Genomic DNA, 27808 nt, shown 5'->3' with positions numbered 1-27808 from the left:
ATGCTACAGGACAATGACCCTAAACATCACAAGTGAGAGATGCTGTGGAATGACCTCAAGGGAGCTGTATAGAATATATGAGTTGAAGCAGTTCTGTAGGAAGAATGGTCAAAAATCCCCCATAAACATTGTGCAGGTCTCATCAGCAGCTACTGGAAGTGCTTTGTTGAGGTGACTGCTGCCAAAGGAGGTACAACCAGTTATGTGCAAGGGTTCACTTACTTTTTTTTTCAGCACTGTGAATGTCTAATGGGTGTGATTAATAAAGACATAAAAAGTTATAATTTTTTGTGTGTTATTAGCTTAAGCACATTGTGTTTGACAATACTCTTGACCTAGATGAAAAACAGATCACATTTTATGACCAATTCATGAAGAAAACCAAGTAATTCCAAAGGGTTAACATACATCACCACCGTATATACAAATGTAAGCCTTTTGAAATTATGTTATGTATTATTTTATCACTTTAAAATAAAATAAACAAAAGCAAGTGTAAGAGAAATGAATCATTTCTCAAGTCACTGCAGGTTTTTACCTGTTTGCCATTATGTGTCACTGAGGACAGGATGGTGCGCAGTGTCTTGAACCCCATGGCGATGTCGAGCAGATGGGCAGCAAAGAAGAAGTTGTTATAGTGACCCAGGATGGACATGGTCATATACCAGGCCAGATACAGGAAGGACTGCAGGGAGCGAGGGGGCAGAGGTTAGTCGTGGTACTGTAGTGTCTATTGCAGTGAGTATGTGAGCACTGGAACAGGTTTTGCTTGCTGTAATCATTCCTCCTGTTCATACTGGACATTAATAGATCATGTGGTTGTTCAGTGCAAAAATACATTCCAACTGTGTCTGAAGTTAATTTTTTAAAATTAAAGTAAAGTATATTTTTTTAAGCCTTTATGATAGCACAGTAGAGATAGACAGGAAATGGGGAGGCAGAGAGAGGGGGAATGACATGCAGTAAAGGACTCCGATGCAGGATTCGAACCGGGGCCGACTGCAGCGAGGACTGTAGCCTCTACATACGGGGCGCCTGCTCAACCCACTGCGCCACTCGACGCCCCTGTGTCTGAAGTTAATTTGAGGCGACAGCATTCTGTGTTAGATAAATCCAGTGAATACCCAGCAAAGTTACAGAATTTTTAGTACAAAATACTGTCTTTGTGTTACTTTCCCTCCACCACACCTTAACAAGGAAACCAGGATGTTAGGAAGTGATCTCTTATTGGCCAGTGTGAGCAGGAGGAATGATTACACATGCATAAACTGGGCATGTGATTAGTGTTTAAAGACTTTAAATGATTCCATAATTACACGTAAACTGCAACATGTGTGAAATGTTAATAAGGAATACAAGTGATGTTACGTGAGTCATACCGACACATATATCAATTTAGATGTATGATGTAACTGATAACAGGTGAAGCCTCGCTTCTCGTCTGTACCATGTGACTGCTTTTTGTGGCGGTTCGAATTGTGGAGTGACCATGACATCAGACCTCCAAGAAAAATTATATCATAGTTTATGGTTTCTAACACTTGATAGACATTGATTGTTTTAAGCCCATATGTTGATTGCTTTTACAGTATCCTAATTAATATAAAAGTTCTGCTTCGACTAAAGATACAATTATGATTTCTCTTACACTGATATGTTGCAGTATACAAACATTTGTATTTGCCTGTTTGACATTCTGACTAGTAGATGTCGCTCTGTTAAAATGAAGAATCAAGAAATGAACCTTTTCTCAAACCACTTTCCTGAACTGGTTCAGTGCTTCATGAAGCATCATCTTACCATCACTACAGAATACATATGATATTGTCTCAGTATAAAATAACTGATTATCTAACAATTAAACAAACAACTAAAACTGCTTCATGGGAAAACTTAATGTTAAGAGTTTGATGGAAACCTCTAAAAATCTTACATTGATAGTAATTCAATTTCTGGGAAGTCTGCTATTTGTGCACAGGAACTTCAACAGTGAATCCATGTGATGGAGCCAGACATGGCAGGTGAAAGATTTGTGTTTCTAAGCACTTACATTGTCTGTGAACACCACCCCCAGCTTCCAGATCTGGTACTTGACATCTATGGAGTTCAACCTGTTAACAGAAGAGAAAGAGGTCTACAGAAGCTGATCATGTTTTCTCCCCTTTTCTCAAAGAACTTTTTTGCCCTGAGTTAAGCCTCCAAAGTAGAGCATTTCTGCCTTTTAGCCAGTTTTAAAATACAGATGTGAATTCACTTTGACTAGAGTTTGTCCTCTTCAGTATAAGGTTAACTCTGCCAACCACAGAACACTGTAGCCAGTAGTTAATGTTAATGCACCTGCTGTATTTGGTGTGAAATGATGAGTGCTCCTTGCTTTGTTCATCAAACAAAGTTGTAAATTTGTGGGTCCTCATAGGACCGCTACTTCAAGTAAACAGATTTATTAATGTCAGTACAAATTACAGGAAATACAGACTCGTGTATAGAAATATGTAAAAGCAATAAAAGATCTGTCTCTCTCTTTCTCTCTCCCACGCACGCACGCACGCACGCACGCACGCACGCACGCACGCACGCACACACACACACAATACTCACACAGCAGCCAGTGAGCTGTCTCTCCTGGGCTTTCTCTTTTTGTGAGCATCACTGAAGTCCAGTGCAGCCTTGTCCATTCCCAGCAGCTCACTGATGCGGTCATGGCCATAAAACTCCCCATATTTATCCATCACCTGATGAATAGCAGAATTTATTCATGAAACATTTTAAGTGGAACAACATTTCTCTAAAACTTGAGCTATGCAGGGACAGATGACAAGGTGACACTTTGACACAAGAAGACATCACTGTTCTCAGTATCTGTCTGCAGGACATTTACTTTGTCTCAGTTTTTCACTCAAGTAAGCCTCAGGCAAACCCTCCCAAAACTGGAGGAGAAATGTGATTTTGTTGACTAAATCGAAAAGTTTAAATGATTTATAGATCAAACTGTAAGTATCCTACACTGTGAGACGCATCAGGGCCGCCCTGATAAATTCAAACCTGTGTGATTTTTTAAGAAAAGGAGGAGAGTACAGTCTGAGCTAATAATCCAATACATGACTCACATTCTCAATCACTGTACAGCTGATCAGGCGGAAGAGGAGCTCACTGAAATGTGGCATAAATAGCTACATTAAATAATTTCAGAGACATACAGTAAGTGTACAGACAGAGAGGAGAGAAGGGGAGATAGAGACTGTATGTTAGTGAGAGAGAGAGTTAGAGTAAATCTGGGAGAGGGAGAGTTAAACGTGGTGCACAACTCTGTTCTCTGTTAAGAGTCTGTACATCACACACATCTCTACATGATGTTGTACAATTATTTTGCAATTGTATGTTACTGAATAGAGATGAAAATTAGTCAATCTCTGCAAACCACTGTCTAAATTGGTCAGGATCTTGTGAGTCACGTAGTCTAAATAAAAACTATATATACCATAAAAAAATATATAAAATAAATATATTTTATATATTTTTAAAAATCCAAAAAACCTAAAATCATTGTAGCTGAATCTCAAACTTATGCTGCTCCACAGCTAAAATACCCTGATGAATAAACTCACTTGGGCTCAGTCATGTGATTTCTAATGGATGATGTGATCGGTAAGTGACACAAATGGCGACACCTACCTTCCTTTTCACAAACTTATCCCAGTAGTTGTTCGGGAAAGATCTGAAAATTAGAGGGCAAAAGCCTCATAAGTTACATCATCTTTAAAGGTTTATTACAAACATTTAACTGTAAAGAGACCTGACTAATATTCTCTCCCAGTCTGAAATGCTTTTTCCCTCCACATTGCAGTCTTTGCCCACAATCTCCATTGGTGTGGAGGGCAGGAACAAATACATGCTACCTCCATGATTATTGGACAGCCATTTCACAACTACCAGTGACACACTTCAGTTTTACAGGAAGGTCATAATGTAGGTTTTTCACGTTCCACCATACAGGTGCCCTGCCCAACCCGTAGGGGTCACTAGTGTAACAGGATTGACAAGACTGTGAACCCTCACCATCCACACAGAGGAATAACTACCAGGGGCTGAACTTTGGGTAGCACCTCTGCTGAACTGCATCGTCTCTTCTTTCCACTGGTTCTTCACACATCTCTCAGTCACTGGCACTTGTCTTTTTAATGGATATATAACACAACCTACAAGCTCATGTGTACACACTCTCATACAGACACACAGGGTCACTCACTGTGTGTTGATAACCAGTCTGTCCCACTGTCCCTTGATGTCATCTTCAGACGGTTGTTCTGTGATATAAAGGCCATCAAATTCCAGCTTCCTGGCCACCTCCTTCTCACGCTTAAAGATCACCAGTGGCACCTATATCGCACACGCACATGCAAACAAACAATATAGGAGTGTTATATCCTTGAATTGAAAATACTCAAAAATATCTATGAAAAATTACAGATTACACACAAAATGAGGATTTAATGATGACTTAATGCTTTAGCTTTTGATTTATCTGATGATTTGAAGAGTAAATACCAGATACAGATTATTAAATTATTTCTGCTACATATCAGTAGTGAGTATCCTGCCTTGAGACAGTAGTATCCAATGATACAGAAGAAGGAGATAACAGTGTGCAGGATGGCCAGGATCCGTAACATGGGCTCCATGTATCCACTGCTCTCTTCCAGCACAAAACGGACTGTGACAGGTTTCAGGAGCTCCCCAGTCTCATCCATCACCTCCTCCTTTGTCTCCATTGCTTCTCCACTCAGTCCATCCCAATGAACACTGCTGTCTGGTTGGCTACTGGTGTATATAACTTCCCTTTCTTCAACCACAGATGAGGATGTGGACACCTGGTGGGGACAGTTTATTAGTCTTTAAGCTAATATGCTGTGACCCTGATGATCTAATCGATAACAGGCAGGACATGATAAAAGCAACGCATGTGCAATCCTATAGTTTACCCTCATGATAAAATATACAGCTTCTGTGAAGCCTGAAATGTTGGGGGGGGGGGGTTTCATTCATTTTAACAAGACCCTCGCCCAATCCTTGTCATATACAGGGAGTGGACAAACCTTTTAGAAAGGACTTTGTCCAGGAGGAGCTGATTGTTACTGTATTCTGTATGTATTATTTATTGCAATTCATCATTATTTTTAAGCTGCACTTATTTATTATTATTATTAAATTATTATTGTTATTACCTAACATGTTTGGTGGGCACTGGAAAAAAGCTGAAAACGAACCACTGTCATATTCTCACGTTATAAAATTTGCATATTCAACATATCACATTTCTGGTCACCCAGAGAAAGGAACAATATTCTCTCTCCTTGTAGCTCCAGTTTGGTCTCCACCAACTCCTGGGGAAATCTCTGGTTCCTTAGCTTATAAATGCCTCACTTTGTTCACCAGCTATTCACCAGCTATACCACAAGACTGTGGTATCGATAAACTCTGATGTTATTGGTTCTGTTCTTGGTACTGGAAATTTAGAAAATAGATTTCTTATTTAGCCATCTGATTGTTATGCTCGCCCATGTCCATTTCAGATTAAATTCAATCTGAACAGATAACTGTCGGGGGTGGGTGGGTAATGTGGGGGCTGTTGGTAAACTAGCGACTGCACAGTAAAAATAGTGTCAAAAAGTCCTCTAGTAAGTCATTGTGTATTACATTTGTTTTACATTTCCATCATTACAAAATCAGTCTATAATAGTGATCTGTTAAAAAAAAAAATGCTGTTGAAGTTTGCAACTCAACAATGTTAACTGAGTTCATGTGATAAGATAAAGCAATGTTACATCTGTTTTTAATTGTTTCGTATCAATAATAGTATCGTAGTATTGTTAAAATCTTAATGATACCCCTCCCTCGTTAGAGACTATGGTCTGACCGGGTCTGTCTGCTGTTTGCTGCTGAGCAGGTAGTGGACAGTGGGTTTACATTACCAGAGCTTTGTCGTTGAAAAGATTGCTCAATGCAGCTTTAAAAATTTGAACCCCAAAAGACTAAATCTTTTCTGAAAGTACTATGAATAAATGTATCCATTTCTTACCCGAAGCAACATCCCTGGTATACTGTACCATTACCTTGTAGAATAAGAGGATGAAGTTGATTGCAAAGGCAACAAACAGTGCCAACATCCTCATGTTGTAGAAGTTCCTGGCAAAGTAGTTCTGCAGGGGAGACAGAACAAGGATCTACTCATGTGTTTCTGGGTGTTATAGACACATAAACCTTACACATCATCACATACATATCATCCCAGTTCTTTCAGTTATGTCACTGCATTAATAGAGTTCTCCTCTTCACTTTTACGGTCCACACCGTCTGTCACCAGCATTTGTTTAAACTCATTGAATTCAGGAAAACTGGAAAACTCTGGGCTGACAGAGAATGCACAAGCAGGACTGAAAGAACAAGTGAATAGGACCAACAAGAGTCCTGTACCAGTAGCTTCCTCTGGTAGGCTATGATCTTCTTCAAGAACGCAGACTCCTGCAGATCTGGCTCATCAGACTTTGAGGTGTGATGCCTTCTAACTTTCTGCTTCATCTTCTCATTCTTCTGTTGTTTCTCTAGTTGCTCTACATGTCCCGCCCTGAAATCACAATACAATATATTTACACACTTGGGCACAGCTAACAATACACAGGGGTAAGGAAATGGACTGGCAGTTACTTAGAACACCAAGCTGCTATCTATTGCTCTGAAACCTTGACATGAATTCACACACCAAGTCTATAACACAGTCTATAAACCAAAGCTCCATTATAAATGTATGTATTTTGTCGATACGTTTTAAAGTCAACATATTTTGATGCTGATTATAATTTTTCTGCATGAATAAATCAAAACAATAAAACAGAATAAATGATGGTAGGACTTAAACATATTACTTACTGGCTTATTAGCTTTTGTTTGCTCAGTTATCATAGAAGTCATAACAACATCATCATGTGACCTTTATCTATTGAGGAAAACCATGAGATGCGGCCGATGTGAAACTACTGCTTCCAAGTCAAGAAATAATTTCCATGCTATATGTTGGTTTTTGTTCAGAAAAAGATCCATATTCTTTGTTTTCTGACGAGACCTGTTTCTATCATCTGCTCTGCCTCACTATATGCACTTTTAGACATTATTGTCAGGTGAGTAAGATTCAGCACTGTGTTGTAGTTAGAATGCTTGTTCAGGTTACGTAACAACAATATGTACTTACCCTAATGTTTTCTCAGGTTCAGATGCAGCCTCTGGTGTTGCTTCCTTCGCCTCTGAGGAAGAGCTCTTCGACTGAAACAGAAAACATGATGACAAAAAACAGTCATTTTGTGTGTGAATGTTTTTTAGCCTGTTTTCTCAGTCAGCTTCTTCTTGTGATTGATAGGACCCTAAATGAACACACTATTTTCTGTCAGTCAGAAGAGGTTTTGATATTTTTGACATGGGAGATTTCTGTATTTCCTTTGAAGTGGACCCGGATCAGATGGAAAAACATGATGTCACATGCTTCCTTGCACCTATTCGGATTGTGGAACATTTGAATCAGAATCCGAAGTTTCAGTTACAGTCATTCAAACCTGATCAAACCACACCCACACAAAGAAGCATATTAGATTTGTGAGATTAAGTTTTGACAGTTCAGAGTTTTCGTTCAACCACTTTGGTCCAGCTTGAAATGACTCAACAACTGTTTAATGAACTGTAGTAAGTTGATTGTTTGATACTGTGGTTTGTGACTTATACCTGCACAGCTAATTACATTCCCATCAGCCTCAGCTGCACGCTGTGCTTACTGGCAATTAGCAACTGTTAGCAATCTTGTTAGTATTGTCATTGTAAGTGTGGTAGCATGCTGTCATTAACAATTAGCTCAAAGCACAGCTGTGCATATGAACAGCTTCACAGAGCTGTTTTCCTTCTATTGCACAGGTTGTATTAATGTTCTATTAACCACAACAGTGATTATTTTGATGGTGTTGACAGACAAGTTCTACATGACATGAAGTTAATATAGTGATCACTGCTGATTGATCCTTAGATTTGTCCTTTATTAAAAACTGTGAGGAAAGAAAGGAATAAGGCAAAGAAAGTTCTAATAAACATTAACTTAGATGTTTAAACTACTACACTTTTTCTTTTTACCTGGTGCCTCTGCCTGAGCTCAGGTGGAGGTGCTGTGGGTGGGGTTGGTGGGTTTGGGGAGGGAACCGGAGAGTTGAGCAGTTCGGTCAGGCTGGCATTGGGGTTATGGGGGGTGATCTTGTACTGGCCCCCCTCCCTTCTTAGGTCCAGACCAAAAATGTCTGACAGCAGCTCAGTCTCGCTGGTGTTGACTGCCAGATCAGCCAGGTCCTCCTTTGGGGAGCTGCGATCAGAAAGTCTCTTCTCTCTGTCCTCCCCTTCACCCCGCACCTCATCCTGGGTAGGGTCAGGCATGTTGGCCAGCAGCTCTGACACCTGGGGATGAAGGCAGTTTAGGTGTGGAGGAACTCCTCTTAGTGTGTTTACTTTGTTTAATGACCTGTGGATAAATTGCTCTATTTTTATAGAATTATGTACACTAACCTTTATGGTCTTGGCCCCTTCCACCAGACTGCCTCCCATGAAGGTGTTGTAGAAGATACGGCAAAATCCTCGAGTCACACTGAACGCCACATGGAGAAAGCCCAGCAACAGTGACCAGTATAAGGACACCAGGGTGGTCACCATGTCCTTCACTGTCATGTTCTTTATCCTCTTCATCTGCTTCTTCAAGCTCTTCATGGACAGCACCTGAAACCATCATCAAACATCAAAAGTCATGTTTCCTTCGACAGGCTGTCACAACACTGCTGAACAACCAACCACAGAGAGGAACAGCTTATACCTCAGGGTTGTTAGCTGACTAATTATCTGCTCTAAGGTGGTAAATATTCTGAAAATATATAGAATTTCTTTTCAAAATGAGTTATTACTGTACACCTAACTACAGTGCCTATAGAAAAGCACACACACACTAACACCAATCCTACTGACTGGCCAAACTGAGGGAAAAAGGCTGTTACCTTCACTGGGAGATTCTGGAAAGTAGTGTGTTTAGTGTGTTGCTGCTTTGTCTGTTGGTTACACTGCAAATCAACGTTATATTTCATAAATTGTAATGATAAAACAAAACACAACATGTGAACAAATCCCACCAGTGTGTCATGATCACATTAGTAGAACCTTTCTCTCAATCAGAAGCCTGGTCCCCTGTCTATAATGTATTTCTGACAAAATATTACATCCTGTTAGAAGTCAATATATTTTAGAGGAATAGTACCGAATTCTGGAACATTTACTTTTTTCTGAGAGTGAGATGAGAAGATAGATATCAGTTTCATGTGCATTCAATACAGGGAAGGTGTCAGGACATGGTAAGCCTAGCTTAGCATAAAGTTCAAAAATAGCATAAATATCACAAAGTTCAAAAATACACCTAGCAACACCTTTATTGTTAAGTTAAAACATTTATCTTGTCTGTTCACAAACTGAACTGTAAAAATGTTTATTCTTGGTTTTGGGGGAAATTATGCGCTGGAATACTTTCTTGTTGAGTGAGTCTCCATCCACCCAGATACTGACCAGATACTGAACACACAGACATGAGACTCATACCAATCTTCTTATCTCAATGTGTTGGGTGCAGTGTGCTCTCAGTGTGCACCTTTATTAGCAGCATGACATTGTATCGCAGAGCCAACAGCGCCATGCAGACTGTGGTAACAGAGAAGAAGCCCATCTCAGGATTGTCCTCATCTGGTTTCTCCCGCTCACTCTCCTCCTTCACTGCTGAACGCTCACCAGCGTCAGACATCTGAGCCGCCAGCTGCATTTCAAAAATGGTGTCCTCACAGAAATTCACAAACAGCTCCATCTTCTCCTTCTCTCCTCCCTCATTCACCACATCGAAGATAAACTGACGCTTGGATTCTTTGACCTGGGTTGAAGGTAAATAAGTGAAAACAGGGAGCTTGAAGGATTTGTTGCAAATATTGACCACTGCAACCAACAAGTTATGTCTCTGAGGTGACAAATCTCAATAACAGATACTCATTGATTGATGTACTGGACCATCGTTACCTGAGGTTTCTCCCACTGTGTTCGACTGGACTCACTGATCTCAAAGTAAACCCTCTCAATGCGCTTGGCACTGCCCATGATCTCGATCCTGCCCAGGTAGGGTTGGAAGTAGTTGAGAACACTCTCTGCCAACTCCAGGAAGGTCTGCAGCCGGGTGTCATGAGGCATGTGCTCCGACAGGTTGGTCAGCAAAACCGCCACATTGAAGCCAATATCCTTTTGAATATAAAATTTTTAGCTGCTTTTAGTTGCTCACTACATAACCTTCACTTTTGACGTCCAAAATCTTGTGATAATTGAAGGATGGCCAATGCTGGCCTTCCCATGCAGTTTGAATATGGCACATTAGTAGTCCAACAAATGGAGAGGCAGAAGAAATCCCTCATGCGATGGTGAAACAATTCTCTGAACATACATTTTAATCATTGACTTTAATCATTCTGAAGGACATACATTTTGACAATTTAAGGTTCTGCAGACTTTTTAAAGATCTGTAAACATTAGGGCCATTTACCTTGGCTGGCTCATGAAAGCGCTCCACAAATTCTTCATAGTCCAAGAGTTCATTCTCATCAGTCTCAGCACAGGACAGCAGGAACTCTGTCTCAGACTGGGTGTAGTGTTTGTGGCTCTCCATGGCCTTATGGAAGTCCCTCTTGGAGATGACACCTGTCAATGAATTTGTACATTGTCACCGCTTGTCAAGATCTGTCTCTGGGCTCTATTGTTCCCTCTTCTGGATCTGCCATTCCCTCCTGCCCTGTTTCCCTCCAGTTGCATTATGAACATATATTGAATAAACAATGCTCAAAAAAATTGAGGGACCACTTACAGTAAATCATCCATCAGATAGGTTGAAAATCTTAACCGATGTACATTGTATAATTTGTTGAGAACAAAATGACTGAACAACGATCAATGGAAACCAAAATCATCAACCCATTGAGGGGCTGGATTCACAATCACACTGAAAATCAAAGTAAAAGATTGAAATCACAGGCTGATCCAACTTGTGTGAATTTCATCACGCCAACTCATAATGTGACTCAGTAGTGTGTATAGGCCCCAAAGAACCTGTATGCACTGCCGGCCCTGCTGCTGGGTTGATGCCCTTCTACAGCCCTGTCCAGCTCTTCTCGTGTAATGGCCGGTCTCCTGGACCCTCCTCCATGCTCCTGAGACTGTGCTGGGTGACACAGTAAACCTTCTTGCGGCTGCGCGTATGGATGTGCCATCCTGGAGGAGCTGGACTACCTGTGCAACCTGATTGGGCTGCAGGTACCACCTCATGCCACCCGTAGTGACAACGACATTAGAAAATCACAAAACTAGAGAAGAATTAGTCAGGAAGGATCAGGAGAGAGCAATTGTCTGTGGCCACCACATGCAAACCATTCCCTTTTTAGGGGTTGTCTTGCTTTTGCCTCTCCATTGCACCTGTTGTCACTTTCATTTGCACCAAAGCAGGTGAAACTGAGCCACAATCACTTGTGCTTCCTAAATGGACAGATTTATATTCCTGAAGTATAACTGACTTGGTGTTATACTGTGATGATTAAGTGTTCCTTTCATTTTTTTGAGCAGTGTATTTAATATGTATAATAATATATATACATAAAATGAAAACATAGCCAATATGTAACTAGAATTATCGCCTAGCAGTTGTATGCCTCCACCACTCAGACTAAATTCAGGTTACATCCCTGTTACCCAGATTCATATAAAATGCCATTAACCATTTACATGAAATTTTGTCATAATGACTGTGTGAAGTCTAACGGCTTAACCATGACATTGACCTTTGACCACCAAAATTGAATCAATTCAGCCTTGATTCCAAGTGGATATTTGTGGTAAATTTGAAGGTATTCCCTTGACAAGTTCTCAAGATATTTCATTCACAAGTCCAAAATAATGTGTGAGGTCACAGTGACCTCGAACTTTGACGTTTAGCCACAAAATTCCAATCACTTTGTCCTTGAGTCCAAGTGAATGTTTTTACCAAATTTCAAGAAATTTCCTCAAGGTGTTACGGAGGTATTGTGTTCACAAGGCCAAAACTGCCCCAACCGACCCCAAAAATGATTTCATCCTTGAGTCCAAATGAATTTTTGTGCCAAATTTGAAGAAGTTCTGTCAAGATGTACTGAGATATCGTGTCCACGAGAATTGGATGGATGGACAGACAGATGGACGTATGTACGTACATATAGACGAATGGACAACCCGAAAAACAATATGCCCCTGACTCTGGCTGTTGCCTGTGTGGAAGAATAAAAATTATATGTAAAACCTATTAGAAATTGGTTTCATACAGGCATATTGACATATATGTCTAGCACATACAAATATGTTTGTTTATGAATGTATGATTATATTGTAGACATACCGGTATGTTACATAAATATATATCCATACCAAAGCCTGTCAGTATATGTGGATACTCGTCTATGTACAGTAGTTTCCAAAAGACTACTTTCTCAGAATTGGAAGATAGACATGAAAATTAATAAGAAATTTATAACAAAAACGCCACCAACGCAAGACACCATCAAGGATAGCTGGCACCGCCAGATGCCAGCTGTAAATGGGTGGAAGGTCACCTAGCCTGCCAGATTGCAAGCCATCTTAGAAAGACGACATCACCCCAAGCCAAGGATCTTATTGCAAGAGCCTTGGTCACCTGGGCATGGATTGTCAGGTCTTGTCCTGCCGCACTACACCCAGTGCACTCAGTGAATGGGGTACTGGCTGCCACATTCATGCTGGTTGCCCAAGGCAGTCAGGTTTGTAGCAGGAAAAGAGCTGGTCTGTTGTCCTGAGGGCACATGTCTGATGAATATACACGCTCAATGCCCTGACAGGGCACAACGGTGATGGCTCACTCACCCCCACAACACAGTCTTGAGGAGAGGGTGTAGCTCAATAGAAAGACCGGCATGGGACTTGGACCAGATCTTAGGGTGGAATGCAGGGTTTGGGCGCAGCACCACCCCAGCATAGTCCGACAAGAAGTGGCAGCATTCCTAATGTATCGAAATTGCATGAAGCTCTCCCATTCTCTTTGCTGATGTAACCACCAACAACATTGCTGACTTAAGAGCGAGCCATTTCAGCCCAAAGCCCAAAGCCTTAGCCCCTGGGGAAAGGGAAGGAAGAGAGTCCCATGAGCCTGAGACAGGAAATCCCGCTGAACAGGGAGCTCCCAGGGCAGTCCTTGAAGGAGGGATGCTATTGCTGAAAACCAGATCATATGGGGCCAATTGGCGGCCACCAGGATGAGGCTCACCTCCTTTACTTGGACTCTCTGTATGAGCAGGTGCAGGAGGATAAAGGGAGGGAAGGCATACAGGAGGCCCTGCGGCCACTGATGTGCCATTGAATCTGTGCCCAAGGGAGGATTGTCTCTCCCTATGGAGAAGAAGAGGGGACAGTGAGCCGTCTCTCTGGAGGTAAAGAGATCGGCTATGGCACTACCAAAGTGGTCCCAGATCTGGTGTACAACCTCTGGATGCAGCCTCCATTCTCTGGGGGGAAGGGCCCATCACTGGAGAGCTGATCGGCCATGTGGTTTGTACGACCTGGCACATGCATCACTCTCAGGGACTTGAACTGTGGGTATGCCCACTCCGATATCATCCGAGCCAATTTGCAAAGGCGAGGGGAGCCCAGACCCCCCTGCCTGTATACATAGGCTGCTGCCACTGAACTGTCAGTCCTCACCAGCACGAGGCGATCCCTCAGCTCTGGCTGGAAGTGCAGAAGAGCTAGGTAGATAGCCTGTAGCTCCAGAATATTGATGTGCTGTGCCAACCAGGACCCGTGCCACCGGCTACTGATGCCTCTGCCCTTGTGGACGATTCCCCAGCCTACTAGAGAGGCATCAGATGACACCATCGACACAACACTGGCCCCAGTGCATTGCCCTGTGCCAGGTTGACTGGCTGCTCCCACCTCCGGAGAGCTACACGGAGTCCGTGTGTCACCAACACTGTGGCTTGCAGATCCCTCTGTGGGCAAAGTCCAAGGCGTAGGAGGCAGCGCTGCACTGGGTGCATGTTCAGGAGATCTAGGGGCCCAGTACGGACCATAGCTGCCATCAACTCCAGGAGGCGGAGGCATAACCTCCAAGTTACCCTCGCCCCCGAATGGAACTGTGACAAGCAAACCCTGAGGGCGGCCTGCTTCCAGGCGTTAGAGAAAGAGTTTCTGCTTTGGCATCCAAACACATGTCCAGGCTGGAGCCTGCTCTTCCTCCTGTTGAGGCTCAAGCCCAGGTGCTCTAAGTGCTGCAGGAACTGGGCCACTTGTTCTGACACTGCTCCTCTGAGCAAGCACACACCAGCCAGTCATCCAGGTAATTGAGGATGTGAAGACCTTCCCGACGCAAGGTTCCCAGGACTGCATCCATGCATCTTGTGAATGTGCGAGGGGCCAGTGATGTCCCGAATGGGAGGACACAAAACTCGAAGGTTCTGCCATTGAAGGCGAACCTGTGTCCCTCCCATATTGGGGATCTGAAAATATGCATCCTCTAGGTTAACCACAAAACCAGTTGCCTTGGAGGATAGCCTGTCGAATCCTCGGCACAGTCAACAACTTGCATCGTAGGGGTCTCAAAATCTTGTTGAGCCCTCTCAAATCCAATATTGTTCTCAACCTCCCATCTTTTTTGTGAATGAGAAAATAGCGGGAATATAACCCAACCCGTGCTATCCTGTGTCACCTCTCTGATGGCCTTCTTCACCAAGAGAGTGTCGACCTCTACAGCCAGAACCCTCCTGTACTGAGGGTCTGCCACTACTGAAAAGTTGGCTGTCAGTGGGGATGGATACAGAAACTGCAAGCGTTAACCTTGAGTCATGGTGGAAACTACCTAGGGGTCCAACCCAAGTGTCTCCCAGGACAGGAGCTGTCCTGAGAGGCAGCAAGGGGAGGCCAGGTTCCGAGAGCTGTCAGGACTGAGGGGGGGTGACCCGTAGGTCACCTGAAGCCACACAGTCCAGCTGGGGTGGCCCAGGCCGTGGAGCTATGGGGACCCGCTGTTCACAGCATTGTCGGAGCATTCCTGACATTTCCCTAGCACAGGGGTGGCATCTTGGGTCTGCTGGAGCATTTTATTTGCATCTGGCCCAAACACGGCAGATTAAGCAAACAGGCGCGGTCATCCCCCTGCAGCCGTGACTGAGACAGCCAGAAATGACGCCTCACCATCCAGAAGGAGGCCATGGCCCTGCCAGTTGCCACTGCCTGCTCTTTCATTAGCTTAGCCAGGAATGAGGACACCTGCTGTACCTCAGCAACCAGATAAGAACCTCCCATGGATCAAGGCCTGATCCATGGGAGTGGTGGTCCACAGCCAATCCTCTCCCGACCATGCATACATGCTAATCATCTACAAAGACCTGACTAGCGATGGGTGTCAGAAGGTTTATCAAACTGCTTCAGTACCAGTTCCTCTAAATCAGGAAGCAGTGGTACAGAGAAAGAGCGTGACTGACTCACCTCATCATCAAAATTGGAGGCAATAGAGGGGAGGTGGATGCTCCTGCGCCTCTACCTGCCTTCTCTCCACACACACCTGACCAGGGGGGAAGGTCTTCAACCTCTGACTCAAACCCCATGATGTCAATCTCCCCTTCATCCGATGTGTCAGATGTGGAATGCACTAGATCAAGCTCCACCTGGGCAGAGGAGGGCTGCTGTGCAGTAAACGGTGCTGACACAGGGGAGGGCATTCCATACCACCACTATTGGCTGCTTTGCCTGCTGCACTGCTCAATGAAAGTGGCTGCACACTTGTGATAGTAAGCTAGAGCCCTAGCCTCCCTCACTCTAGCTGGCAGAATAAAACAGTTCATGCAGGATGCTGGGTCCTAAGCAATGGACAAATTGATCATGGCCATCCTCCAGTGGCATTTTTATCCCACAACACAGACAGGTGTGGGCTACCAGGTTTGCTTCCATAGGTTTGAATGTATGTGAATGCTTATGTAACTGGAATTCGCTGGAAAATGCCACCGGTAGCATTATTCACCCCTTATACATCCCATACTGTGACACGAAGCCAAAGTGGAACATGGAGGCGTGCCCATGACCCGGCTATTCCCTTTTTTACTTCCTGAAAACATGCGGCTAAAATATGTTCGCTCACGTCATCCAAGGTCGGATTCCACAGGAACAATGGCTGTGAGCGTTAGACAGCGCCACCGGCAACGCACACGGGCAACACTTCAGCCACGGTCTAAAGATGATCGGTTGAAAAGTTCACCCGCCTGTTCCTCCGACTAGGTCGGATTTCACGTGGGACAATGGCTAGCAAGCAGCAGGCCGGAAAAACCCGGTGCCACAAGCTACCACTTTTTCACCAGTCTGTGTTCGTCAGACATTGCAGCAGTCCAGAGAGGGGCCTGCAGACCAGCTCTCCTACTCACAAGTTACGTGGACCACGCTGCTGTCAAACACAAATGCTACATTCACTCTTTTCTACTCAAATGTCAAGCTTCTATACACACGTCTGCTCGACTCAATGGAAATCAAGGAATCAAAGAGGCCACACATGTGGTGCTTATATAACCACGTGTTGCTAATCAGTGCGTGGCCACCACAGGTTTCTTAAAGAGTATCCACATCAACTGCCCCCTTGGGGATCAGTCCCAGTACATATGGAATATGTAGGGTGGAGAGATAAGTTTTGACACAATAGAGAACTTCTTTTACAGTAACAAACTGAACTAAACTGTTTCACAGCTTTCTGCTGGAAATGAAAACTATAGTGCTGGTGACCATATGTAAAAAGTGAGCTGGCAGAAGGAGGAGATCAAATAAACTGTATCCTCTTTCGCAGACAGAACCATAAAAGAGGATTGGAAGCTCATAGAACACGTCAAAACGTAGAACACAACATGTGTATTAGTGTATCCTTCAACCAATCAGTCAAAAGTGCTGTCGTCACAGAGATGGTTCAGCATGGTCCAGCACGCATCACGTCAAGTCGATGCTGTGCAGTGCCACATAAAGTCGAACACACCTATTGTCATCTCATCTTTGTCTTTGCTGCGCTCATGTGTTCCTGTGAGTTTCTGGACTTTGGTGTTCTGTTCCTGCCCATTTCGCTCCGGTTGATGTGCTCACCTGTTTTCCTGTTTACCTGCCTGCATGCACCACTTGCAAGTTTGTGGTCTCTCCATTAAATCATTTGATTGTCTGCCTGCCTCTGCTGATCCAGCTCTCCCATGTCTGTAAATCTGTTTACATTCAAATGATGTAAATCCTGATGATTCGTCAATTACATATACCAATAAAGAGTATATATTTTCAGAGCCTTGCCTTTTCCGTCAGGGTCATACTCCTTGAAGGCATCGGAGGAGGTCAGGTCTTTCAGTTTGAGGAACATATCAAAGAACTTGAGGATCATCTCCACATTGTTGGAGGACTCCACCAACATGTCCACCATCTGCTTCCCGATAGTCCCATTGACCACATTACCTGCCAGAACAAAACAACAGTTATAGTGCGGAAAATCACTTGAAACCACAGCATATTCTTTAACCATCCACAGAAGACAAAGCCTTTGTCAAAGTATATAAAATGGTCTACCATGTGGTCAGCGTTCACTGTGGGGGTGTCAAAGTGCAGCCTTTGCTTATGAAATGGCTCAATTTGTCTTAGTCACTGACAAGGTGACAGTTGATTGAAGGAGAATTATGAAGAACCAGTTAGCTTGTTTTGGAGCGATATTTTGGCTTCACTTGTTTCTGTTACCTCTTCATCAAGTGCTACTGTTCAGCTGAAGATCTGAAAATCTCCCAATACCAGTCTCACATCCTCAGTGTATGTCCAGTATTCTACCTCAGATTAATAACCCTAAAGACATCCAAATGATTTCTCTAAAGCCGGTTTCTGGCTAGAACAACGTACAGTACTGGGCTACATCTTATTGATTTAGATATACTGAGGATGATGACTCAAACATGCCAACCTCTATGAGTGAATCAATTTCAATAAGCAGTGCTGAAACCTTTTCAAGTAGAGGCGAGGTGACCTTGTGTTTCTGTCTATCAGCTCTTCCATCAAGCCACACATGCTTTAATGTTTAAAACAGCTGTGCTCATGAACATAAACCTACCCTCCAGCATAGACAGCAGCATGACCACCATGTCTTTCTGCAGGTCCATCAACTCCTTCAGCAACTCAATCTGACTGGAGTCCTTGGGGGAAAAAGAAGGTGGTGGTGACAGGTGCTGGTGGCAGTTTGTGGGTCATTGTTCAGACAAACACTAGCAGAGTATCAGAGGAAGGAGACAAAGAACTGCTTAACAAAAGCCAGTTACGATGAGGAATGCAACTTTGCTGTCATCCACTGGAGAGATTTCAGGCATGAGTGACTCATCAGTAAGATGACAGTGCAGATAGGACAGGAAATATGGGGGGAGAGAGGGGACGACATGCAACAAAGGTCGGTGGCCAGACTTAAACCAGATAGTCTATACAATCCCCACACTTTGTGATCTTAGCTCACCTGAGATAGTTTCATCTGCATATGAGCAAAGACATGGAGAAAACCAACCACAGCGTCCCACAACCGGCTATGGGCCAAGCTCTGCTGGTTGCCAGTGCACGGACCCTTCAACAAAATAAGTAACAGTCACACTCACATCACAGCCGCTTTACTCAACAGTTTTCTAGATTGAAATATGTAAGAGTAAGTTCACTGATTCAGCTGTTCAGTTCAAACAATTTAAGCCCCCTTTATTAACTTTTGAGAATAATATATAGGGCTGGGTATCATTCAAAAATGTTTGATATCTATGGTGGCCCTGAGACCTCAATGCACTGCAACTTAAGAAGGCTGGAAACACTTCCATTGTGTTGTGCTTATTTGCAGCTCACGTGTTGTCAATTTGATGAAGGTTTTGAATTTGTTTGTGTTTTGTCTGTTGGCATGTGCGTTGAGCTCTCAGGGCCACCGTAGATACAGATACCTTGACTTTGATGCTGATTCTTAATGACATTTTTTTTTCCACTACCAATTATATCAAATCCATTTTAAAATTCACATTACAGTACAAATTTTTATTTTACTTTGGTTTTATTCTTAAGCTTGGTCCCTTCAAAGAATCAAATGTGTTTGTGTAAATAAACATCCAGTCACCAGCCTTATTAGATCTTGGTCCAAGCATGCTGCATGCTCATTGGCTCACTGATGCTGATGTGATTTGCTGATTTACTGCTTAGATATTGAAATGTTGTATCAAATTAAAATACATTTTTCAGTCCTTAATAGTATCAAACCAAATCCATCAGTCCCTAGAAGTATCAAAGTTTGATACCCAGCCCTAATAATATCTGCAAATAATTTAAAGAACTACAGATGTCAAGTCAATGCTGCATAAAAACGACTTCAACAGTGATAACTGCAGTGGCTTGTCATACCTGGATGTACTCAGTTAGTGTATTGAAAACCTGCTTGGCCACATTTATCGCCTTGGAGAAATTCCTCTGGCCCTGCTCGTCGATAACATCTTTCCCAGAATAATACCAGTAGAAATCACTGATAGACTCCTGGAGAGGAAGGAGTAAGGAGGGAAGAGGGGGAGTCAGAGGAGGAAATGAAAAGAAGAAAAGAATGAAACAGATTAACTACGAGAAAAGCTAACAGTAGTAAAAGCAATAGAATGTGACTGTGGAACACAGTGTATTGGAAACATGCACTGATTATCTATATATCTATATCAATAAAAACATAAAATCTCACTAAAGAAAAAAGAGAAATGCAAGTCTTTTTTTTGGGCCTTTTTATGCCTTTATAGACAGTGCAGTAGAGAGAGACAGAGAGTAGGGAATGACATGCAGCAAAGGGCTGTCCGATGCGAGACTTGAACCGGGGCCAACTGCAGCGAGGACCTTGGCCTCTGCACATGGGGCGGATGCTCAACCAACTGAGCTACTCGACGCCCCAACGCAAGTCTTTTTAAATAACCTGGATTTAGTTTTTCATAATTTCTGTCCACAGTCATAAGGTACATGGTCTGTAGAGTGGGCTTCCACTGTTTGTGGTGGGTTGAATTTTATACTCTTTAACATACTGCTAACCTGATTGTTACAAGGGTTATAACTGTGGTGGTCTAGGCACGGGTAGTTTACATGAATCCATCTGACTTGTAGGGCAGAGTGTGTACATATGAGAGATAGTGAATAATTAATGGTGGCAAATGCAGAGGACATTCTAACCAGGTTAGGTGACCTAAAATATTCAGTTTCAACTTTGGAAAACACATTCTTTATGATCCTTTATGAAGCAGCAGTGGTGAACAAGAGGAACTAACCTGGACTCTTAGTAGATAGTCAACAGTCGAGATGATGATGTTTACAGTCGTATTGTTCCCAGTTTGTGTCCTTAAGTAGTTCTGGAAGTCTGAAACACATTTTTAAGAAATAGAGTAATTTTGTGCTTGTAAAATGTGTTAAAATAAATAAATACTATGGTGGTGTCATTGCATGACATGTTGTTTTATGCCTCAGTAATCTGAATGAAAGCCCTAGAGAAAAAAGCTTCTGAATACATCGTTATTAATCAGTGTGTTATTTAGGATGTGATACTGACATTCTGATTGAAGAAACAAATTTCAAATCATTTTTTGAAACTGCTATCTTACAGTCTTTGTTGTAAAAGAGGCAGATCTGAGAGGAAATACCAGTTAAATAATGTCAGCTCAACAGTTTTAATAATCGGAGTGTGGCTTCAGTACAATGTTCTAACAGTCTCCTCAACAAGTCAGCAGTGTCACTTTTCTCCGATTCTACCAGCACAAAAAATATGGAAAAACTTTGTTATTCCTACACTGAGTCAGTCAGTTACGGAGGACACACATGCGCACACACACCTGAGTTGTGTCCTTCACAGAGCAGCTGCAGGAAGCGGAAAAGGTCACAGGTGAACTCATCGTCCTGCATGACCTTCTCACCTGGCCGGAGAGAAGAAACACACACACCCACACACATACGTGCACACACATACACAGCAAGACATACATGCAGACACACATATGCACAAGCACATACAGAGGTATGCACAAACGTACACACAAGAACACAAGCATGTGTAAACACACACATGAATGCACACACACGTTCATATAAACAGACACACATACACATAAAAAAGTCAGAGAAGAGAGAAGACAAAAGCAGACAACAAATAGGGAAGAGACAGACACACAAGAAGATGGAGAGTGAAGAACCATTAAAAAGAGATGGAGCTAATGTGACTAAATCCCCAGTGTTTTTTATCAGTCAGTGGACGGTGTATGGTCATAATACACCATTCTTATCTAAAACAATCACACAATCACACAAACACGCATATACACACACACACGCACGCACACACACACACACTTGGATGAGCAGTGGGCAGCCACAGCACTTGGTGGTGGACTGAAGTGCACTGGTCTTTAAACTGCAGCATTTTACAGTCAGGACTGGATTTAGGCTCTTTTCATGTTTTTTTTCAGAGCTGTTGAACATGTGAGAAAGAAAATTTCCACTGTAGATTCTTCACAGATTACAAATACGCTGAGGAAGCTGAGGACAGCTGCTCTGACTGTGCTAAAATGCTGCTTTAAACCATGCAAAAGGAAAAGAAAGTCAGAAGAAGGAAGATGAGACACTACACAATAACTCAGTACAATAACAACAAAAACATGAACAGAATACATCCATAAAGTATGACAACAAACTAGACAGGGCTGAAGAAGGAAAATCTGTAGGTCTGAAACAAGACTGAAAGTGCAGTTTTCCTTGTTTGGCTATTTGGTTGTGGTGCAAACCTTTATCTACAGATCAGTCCACCGGGATGTCAGAAGTTCAGTTTTACTCATCATGACCCAAAATGACAGCATTTGTGCAAATTTTTGTTGATGTCCACTTGTATGATTCAAAACAAGAATGGATCTGGCTGCATCTGCTAAAATGTCAGTATTCAATTGTTATCATGCATTACATTGTAGTAACAAGTCAATACATAATAACTGCTACAAAGACTAAAGATGATACAAGCATTGTTTAGCAGCGCAGTGTTTACTACTGCTGCATCAAGGCAAGGACATCCTGATTTCCAATCCAGAACCTGTCTGACGAGTATCGTGCCTCTCGTCCAATGAGTGCTCAGATTAGCTTGAGCTATCCTGTAACCCTGATATGGTTAAGGCTATATAGTTAATGGAATCAAAGTTTATAGTTACATATGCCACTTAATGAAGACTGAAGCAAAACCAGAGATATCATCTTTTTCATTCCACACATTCTTTTCTTGTCAAAACCTGGTGCCTACATTACCCACAGTGCAACTTGACTGCCAGCAGTTCATTCACAGAGGTGTGTTGTACTAGTAATGCTAATGTAGCCTGTAGCCTGCAGCAGTGATGAGGTTGGCTACAGAGTACTGGTAAAATCATTTCAGACCCACCGACACTGAACCAAGTGAGATCACTTTGGCAGACCTCACACAGCTCCCTCTGAAGACACAAACGGCTTTATAAAACTGTTCACAAATATATAGTAATATATAGTATTCCCCAACACCTGGAAACACATTTGGGTGTGCAATATCAGTGGTGTTCCCTCCTGGTTGGATGAGCCCAGAACACCTCAAAAGGGATGCATCCAGGAGGGATCCCATTCAGGTGCCCAAACCACCTCAACTAACTTCTTTCAGCTCAAAGGAGGAGTGGTTCTAGATGTCCAGGCACCTCACCTTGTCTGTAAAGGTAAGCTCATAAACCTTACTAATTTGGATTCTTGCATTGATGCAGTAGTTATCCAAAAGCTCAAGGCAGTTACTGAAGAATACAGTGTAGATCAACTGGCAAATTGAGAGCTTTGTCTACAGGCTAAGTTCCCACTTCTCCATGACACTTCGCTACAATGCCCATATTACTGCCAACACTGCACCTATCTGCCGGTCAATCTCCCACTTCATCTCACCCTCACTCGTGAACACAGACCTGATATAACTACCAGATTTTCTAGGGGAGTCCCATGGTGTTAGACTTGGAGGTGCTCAGTCTCTTCCTGGCCACTTCACGCTCAGGTGCAAATCACCATAGTGTGTGGTTCTGGTCATGGTCTGAGGGTCTGAGGAAACCGTGAAGAAGCAGAGCTACAGTATATCATCTGAAAAGAGCAGTGATGCAATTCACAAGTCTTCCTCAATACCACAACCAATGTCAGCAGTTCACTTGCTTAAAACAATCTGGGCCTCCCCAACTGAGTCATCTGTAGGTCAAATGAAAGCCCCTCTCTTTGGACCTCCCAGAACTACTCCTACACCAGAGGCTAGCTTCCATAGACACTTCCATAAGCACCAAGGCTACAGTCCTTCTGGCCTCAGGGCATCTGTCTGTTGTTTCAAACTCTTGTTTGTAGAAGGTTTATATTTTTTGTAATTGTCAGTAGTAGTAATTTGCAAGATTTTGTCAAGATTCAACCAGAAATCTTTGGTTTGGACAACCAATCCCAATATAAATGATGTGAGGATTGGTTGAATTTGTGATAATGTATGTGATTACAGGTCTGAAATTCCTGGATGGACTGATAGATGGAGAGGGTAAATCTTATTCTCTGAAAAGACACTTTAATATCTCTAACACCTGCTCTAATAGTTAATCATGCAATGGCAATAAAAGTAACTAAGTGTTTTTGTAGATATGATCACTCATGTTAAATCACTGGATGTTGCAACAGCACTGTATATGATACGATCTTTATCATTTTCCAAATCACAGTGAGTGACCTTACACTGTTTGTGTGTGTTTTCAATGACACTTTTGTGAATTTAGTGATTAAAGGCACTTTCAGGCTTATTCCCAACAGAGTGATAAACTGGATGAGGGGAATACATTTTTCACAGCTGAAAAAAAAAATAATGAGACCATATTGTCTATTTATTTACTAAGTAAATATATGTATTATATCTCTCTAGGATTGTTCAATGATAATAAAAAATGACAAGCTACGGATGTTGTATAATAGCATAGAAAGTTCCCTCTATTCAATCAGAAACTTAAATATTTAGAGATAGACAAACTTTAACTACAACCAAATCAGGAATTTAAAATACAATACTGGGGTACAATAACTCAAAAAAATACAATCATAAAAATGTTTTTTACGTAAGCAAAAAAAAGTCATTAACGACAAGTACACTGTCTACAGAACACAGCTCAGCCAGTAAAGAGAGAGAAGAGGGGAGGAAGAAATTATCAGAGTTCACCCTCCTCCACTCACAGAGGAGCGTGGCAGGAAACAACCACTTTAACGTCCAAAGTGCAACACTTACAGAGAAAACAGGAGAGGTAGACCGAACAAAACAGATGAAAAGGTGAGAGATGAGAAAAAAGTAGGGCTGCAATTTCTTTTTATGAGTTAGTTTTTCTGGTAAATCTATACATTAAATCTTTGAAGAAAATACACATCCTTTAACATTACATTGTCCTTCAAGCAGTTTAAAACCATTAAAATGTCACTCTGTTTGTACAAATACTGGATGTAGTAATATTTTTGTTTGTTCATCTGTAAGAATAGTCACTATAACAGTTGAATAAACCAATAAAAAAGTCAAGCACACCCTGTATTGTTTGTCGTGTGTTGTCTCAGGGTGTTAGAGCCTGATTAAGAAGCATGTTAAAAACTTGAATTGACTGTTGGCTTTTTGGCTTCATTAGCTAAATAACTAACCAGCTTGCCACAACAATAAACTTGCACCATGTATGTATAATTTAGTTTATTATGTTAGTTTATTAAATGTTAGTTTAATAAATTATCTGCATTTATTGGTAATTTCTATTTAATGTATTTTTAGAGTCAGTTACTTCATACAAAATCGTAACCACTAATGGCTAGGAATCTTCCTAATTGTTCACACAGAACAATTGTATTTACAATTGTATTAATTGGCTAATTTGATATTACTGGTGCAGACAGGCCATTGATTTTTTATTGATAGTATGCCATGTTATGTTACTATGCATTAAGTAAGATTTTCTGGCCATTTGAAGAGTGCAAATCTGTAAACACAACATTAGAATATTTTTCAGCAAACACTTCAACAACAGTAGAATTCTGTGGAGTGTGTTTGTATCCACCTGGTGAATCTAAGTCTAATAATCCCTCTCTTTAAGCTCTGTTTTTGGTCTCCCCCAACTCTCTGTCAGTCTTCTGTTTGCTGCTGAGCAGTTTGTAGTCAGTGGCTTTTTACAACTGTTTCTCTGAAAACAGCTGCCTTTGGCTGGACAGGTTGATGAGAGTGCAGAGACCGAACTGGCCATAAAACCTGAACAATAAGCTGAAAGACGTTAAAAATGTTTATAGAGCTGGAGGTAACTGCAGGTGAAGATACACCTTCACATTAAACAAAGACATTTGATCCGTTGTTATCATAAAAATTATGATGCATGCAGCTTTAATTGAGGTTAGTCTTCAGCTTAATCTACCTTTTTTGTTTAGGATTTTTTTGTATTGATTGCAGCCCTAAGTGAGTCAGAAAAAGACAGATAGTGGCTGAGAACACAGAGGGGATCATACACTTCACGATAGAAAACAACCAACACAATAACTATCTCCATTACTGAGACGAAACAATCAGCTGACTGTAGGTGAACTAAATGACTGAGAGGGTGTGGGTGTAGGATGAGGGAGTGGGAAGGTAAATACTCATATTAGTAATATTTAGAATGTGCCAGATACTGTACAAATCCTGAGAGGAAGGCATACGTGGGTTATGTTTTAGATGGCAGGTTAAGGCAATACAGCTTACATCTACTCTTCAAATACTTCTGCCTGGACATGTCATGAGTTTTAAATCTTAACTTCTATATAGTATATTTAAAACAAGTCATCATCACCAGTTTACTATTGTCACAAAGAATGACAACACATTTTATATGATAATTCAGAAGTAGACTAAGACTTTAAACATTATGAAAAGACACAACTACAAATCTGACCAGAGAGTAACTTGTAATTGGTCTATACTGTGAAAAAAAGAAAAAAACAAAAAGAAAACAAAACAGAAAAAACAGGTTAAAATGGTGAGGGTAAGGCAGAAAAGTAGCTACAAGCACAGTGCTGCTAAGGACGAGGTTTGAAGGTCTACACTCAGGACCTGGACAGAACTGACACAACAACTAACCAACTGTAGAGTAAGAGCGAGAGAGAGAGAGACCAACCAACACACAAGAAAATGGCAGAAGGCATAATTACCACGCTCATGAGTGATGACTGAGGAAGGGAAGAAAGTGCAGTAAACCAAAATGAGAAAAGGAAAACAGGGGGGAAGAAAGAAAGAGAGAAAGAAAGTAAGAAACAAAGAAAGAAACAAAGAAAAAGATTACATATAGGGAAAAGAGCTTTAAAAATTCCCAATTTAGTTGTTTGGTCAACATGGAAAAAATAATAGAAGACTAAATAACAGAAAACTTGTACAGCTGAGTAAAAATGAAAAAGAGCTGAGCCTAAAATATATAACAAGACCTAGTGCTTTTTTTGTTTTCCTTTTGATTGTGGATGTGCATCAACGTTGAACCTGTTTTGTTAATATAGCCTTTTAAAATGATGATCAGTTTCTTACAATGAGGAAGGTATGAGTCAAACATTATCAGTTGTAGTTGGATTTATTGCTATAATGGGTGCAATAATGAGTAATACAATAAGTCAGTTTTAGTGGTTACTGGTTTTTCTGCCCATACAGGAATAGGAAACACCTGTTGTAGAATATAAATCAATTTAGTAAAAAAAAAGCACACAGTTGAATAAACAGCTCATTATTAAAAACATTATGAGCTTGAAAATGCAGTAAAAGCATTTACTGTTTTCAGTACTAACACATGGTCCAATGTTCTTGTTATTTTCTCCATTCACATTCCATTCAACACTGCAATATGTATTTTCTTGCTATTTAAACAGTCATAATTTACTTGTAATGAAAACGAAAAGTAAGTATAGAAGGATTAATGATGGCTTTTAAAAAAGTAATTATGTACTGACAGTACATAATTACACAACAATCATTAGAGCAAGGTGTTAATTTTCTGTAATAACTATCCCATAGTGATATACACATTTTTCATTTAAAAAAAAAAAATGAAGACCATAGTCCTCAAGCTGATTTACCAGCTTCCCTGAGCATTCACAGCTCAGGATCCGACATAACCAATGGCTGGGTGTCATACAGCAGTGTAATATTAGCCCTGTTAGCCCTGTTTGCAGATGTACATGTGGCTAGCTAGCTATGTAGCCAGCTGCGTTAGGCTTAACACCTATGGTAACCTTTGAGGAAGTTCAGTGTCACGTAGTAACGTAATGAGTCGGACAAAGTGTGTGAAATGTTAATGGTTTCACATACTTTGTAGGACAAAGCTTGTTCTCCCAATGATTCACTGTGACCTCCTCCCTGAGGACTTTAATGGTGGATTAATAACATCACTCTGCTCAGCCACTTACAGAAGACATGTATAAATGTGGTGAAATGAAAGTGTGGAAGGTCAGAAATGTTATATACTGTAATAGGTATTTAGCTTTTTTAACCAGAATTTACTGAAAACAAACTGCTGCACCTATTATAACATGATAACAATTAATGTACCAATAATTACTTTATGATTACTTCTTATTACCCAGTACT

General features: G+C 41.6%; 1 protein-coding gene across 6 annotated transcripts in view; it reads right to left on the bottom strand.

Moving 5' to 3' along the window:
* Positions 1-27808, bottom strand: part of ryr2a (ryanodine receptor 2a (cardiac)) — a 202363-nt gene that overhangs the window by 18903 nt on the left and 155652 nt on the right. For 3 of the 6 annotated variants that reach the window (XM_056366909.1, XM_056366910.1, XM_056366913.1), the window contains 21 exons: positions 26389-26406; positions 21012-21092; positions 20454-20542; positions 19561-19689; positions 18647-18751; positions 18254-18335; positions 17455-17613; positions 10640-10794; positions 10126-10341; positions 9710-9982; positions 8590-8796; positions 8167-8481; positions 7244-7314; positions 6472-6622; positions 6111-6197; positions 4599-4868; positions 4247-4377; positions 3673-3715; positions 2599-2732; positions 2051-2111; positions 539-685 (listed from right to left, as the gene is read on the bottom strand). In XM_056366909.1, the coding sequence (XP_056222884.1) occupies positions 539-685; positions 2051-2111; positions 2599-2732; positions 3673-3715; positions 4247-4377; positions 4599-4868; positions 6111-6197; positions 6472-6622; positions 7244-7314; positions 8167-8481; positions 8590-8796; positions 9710-9982; positions 10126-10341; positions 10640-10794; positions 17455-17613; positions 18254-18335; positions 18647-18751; positions 19561-19689; positions 20454-20542; positions 21012-21092; positions 26389-26406 (2924 nt within the window). The remainder of the gene's footprint in view (positions 1-538; positions 686-2050; positions 2112-2598; positions 2733-3672; positions 3716-4246; positions 4378-4598; positions 4869-6110; positions 6198-6471; positions 6623-7243; positions 7315-8166; positions 8482-8589; positions 8797-9709; positions 9983-10125; positions 10342-10639; positions 10795-17454; positions 17614-18253; positions 18336-18646; positions 18752-19560; positions 19690-20453; positions 20543-21011; positions 21093-26388; positions 26407-27808) is intronic. The other 3 variants (XM_056366911.1, XM_056366912.1, XM_056366915.1) reach the window with 1 other exon arrangement.

The sequence above is a fragment of the Seriola aureovittata genome, chromosome 21, assembly GCF_021018895.1.
Source record: "Seriola aureovittata isolate HTS-2021-v1 ecotype China chromosome 21, ASM2101889v1, whole genome shotgun sequence".
In the NCBI taxonomy this organism is placed as follows: domain Eukaryota; kingdom Metazoa; phylum Chordata; class Actinopteri; order Carangiformes; family Carangidae; genus Seriola; species Seriola aureovittata.
This window is presented reverse-complemented; position numbering and strand designations above follow the sequence as displayed.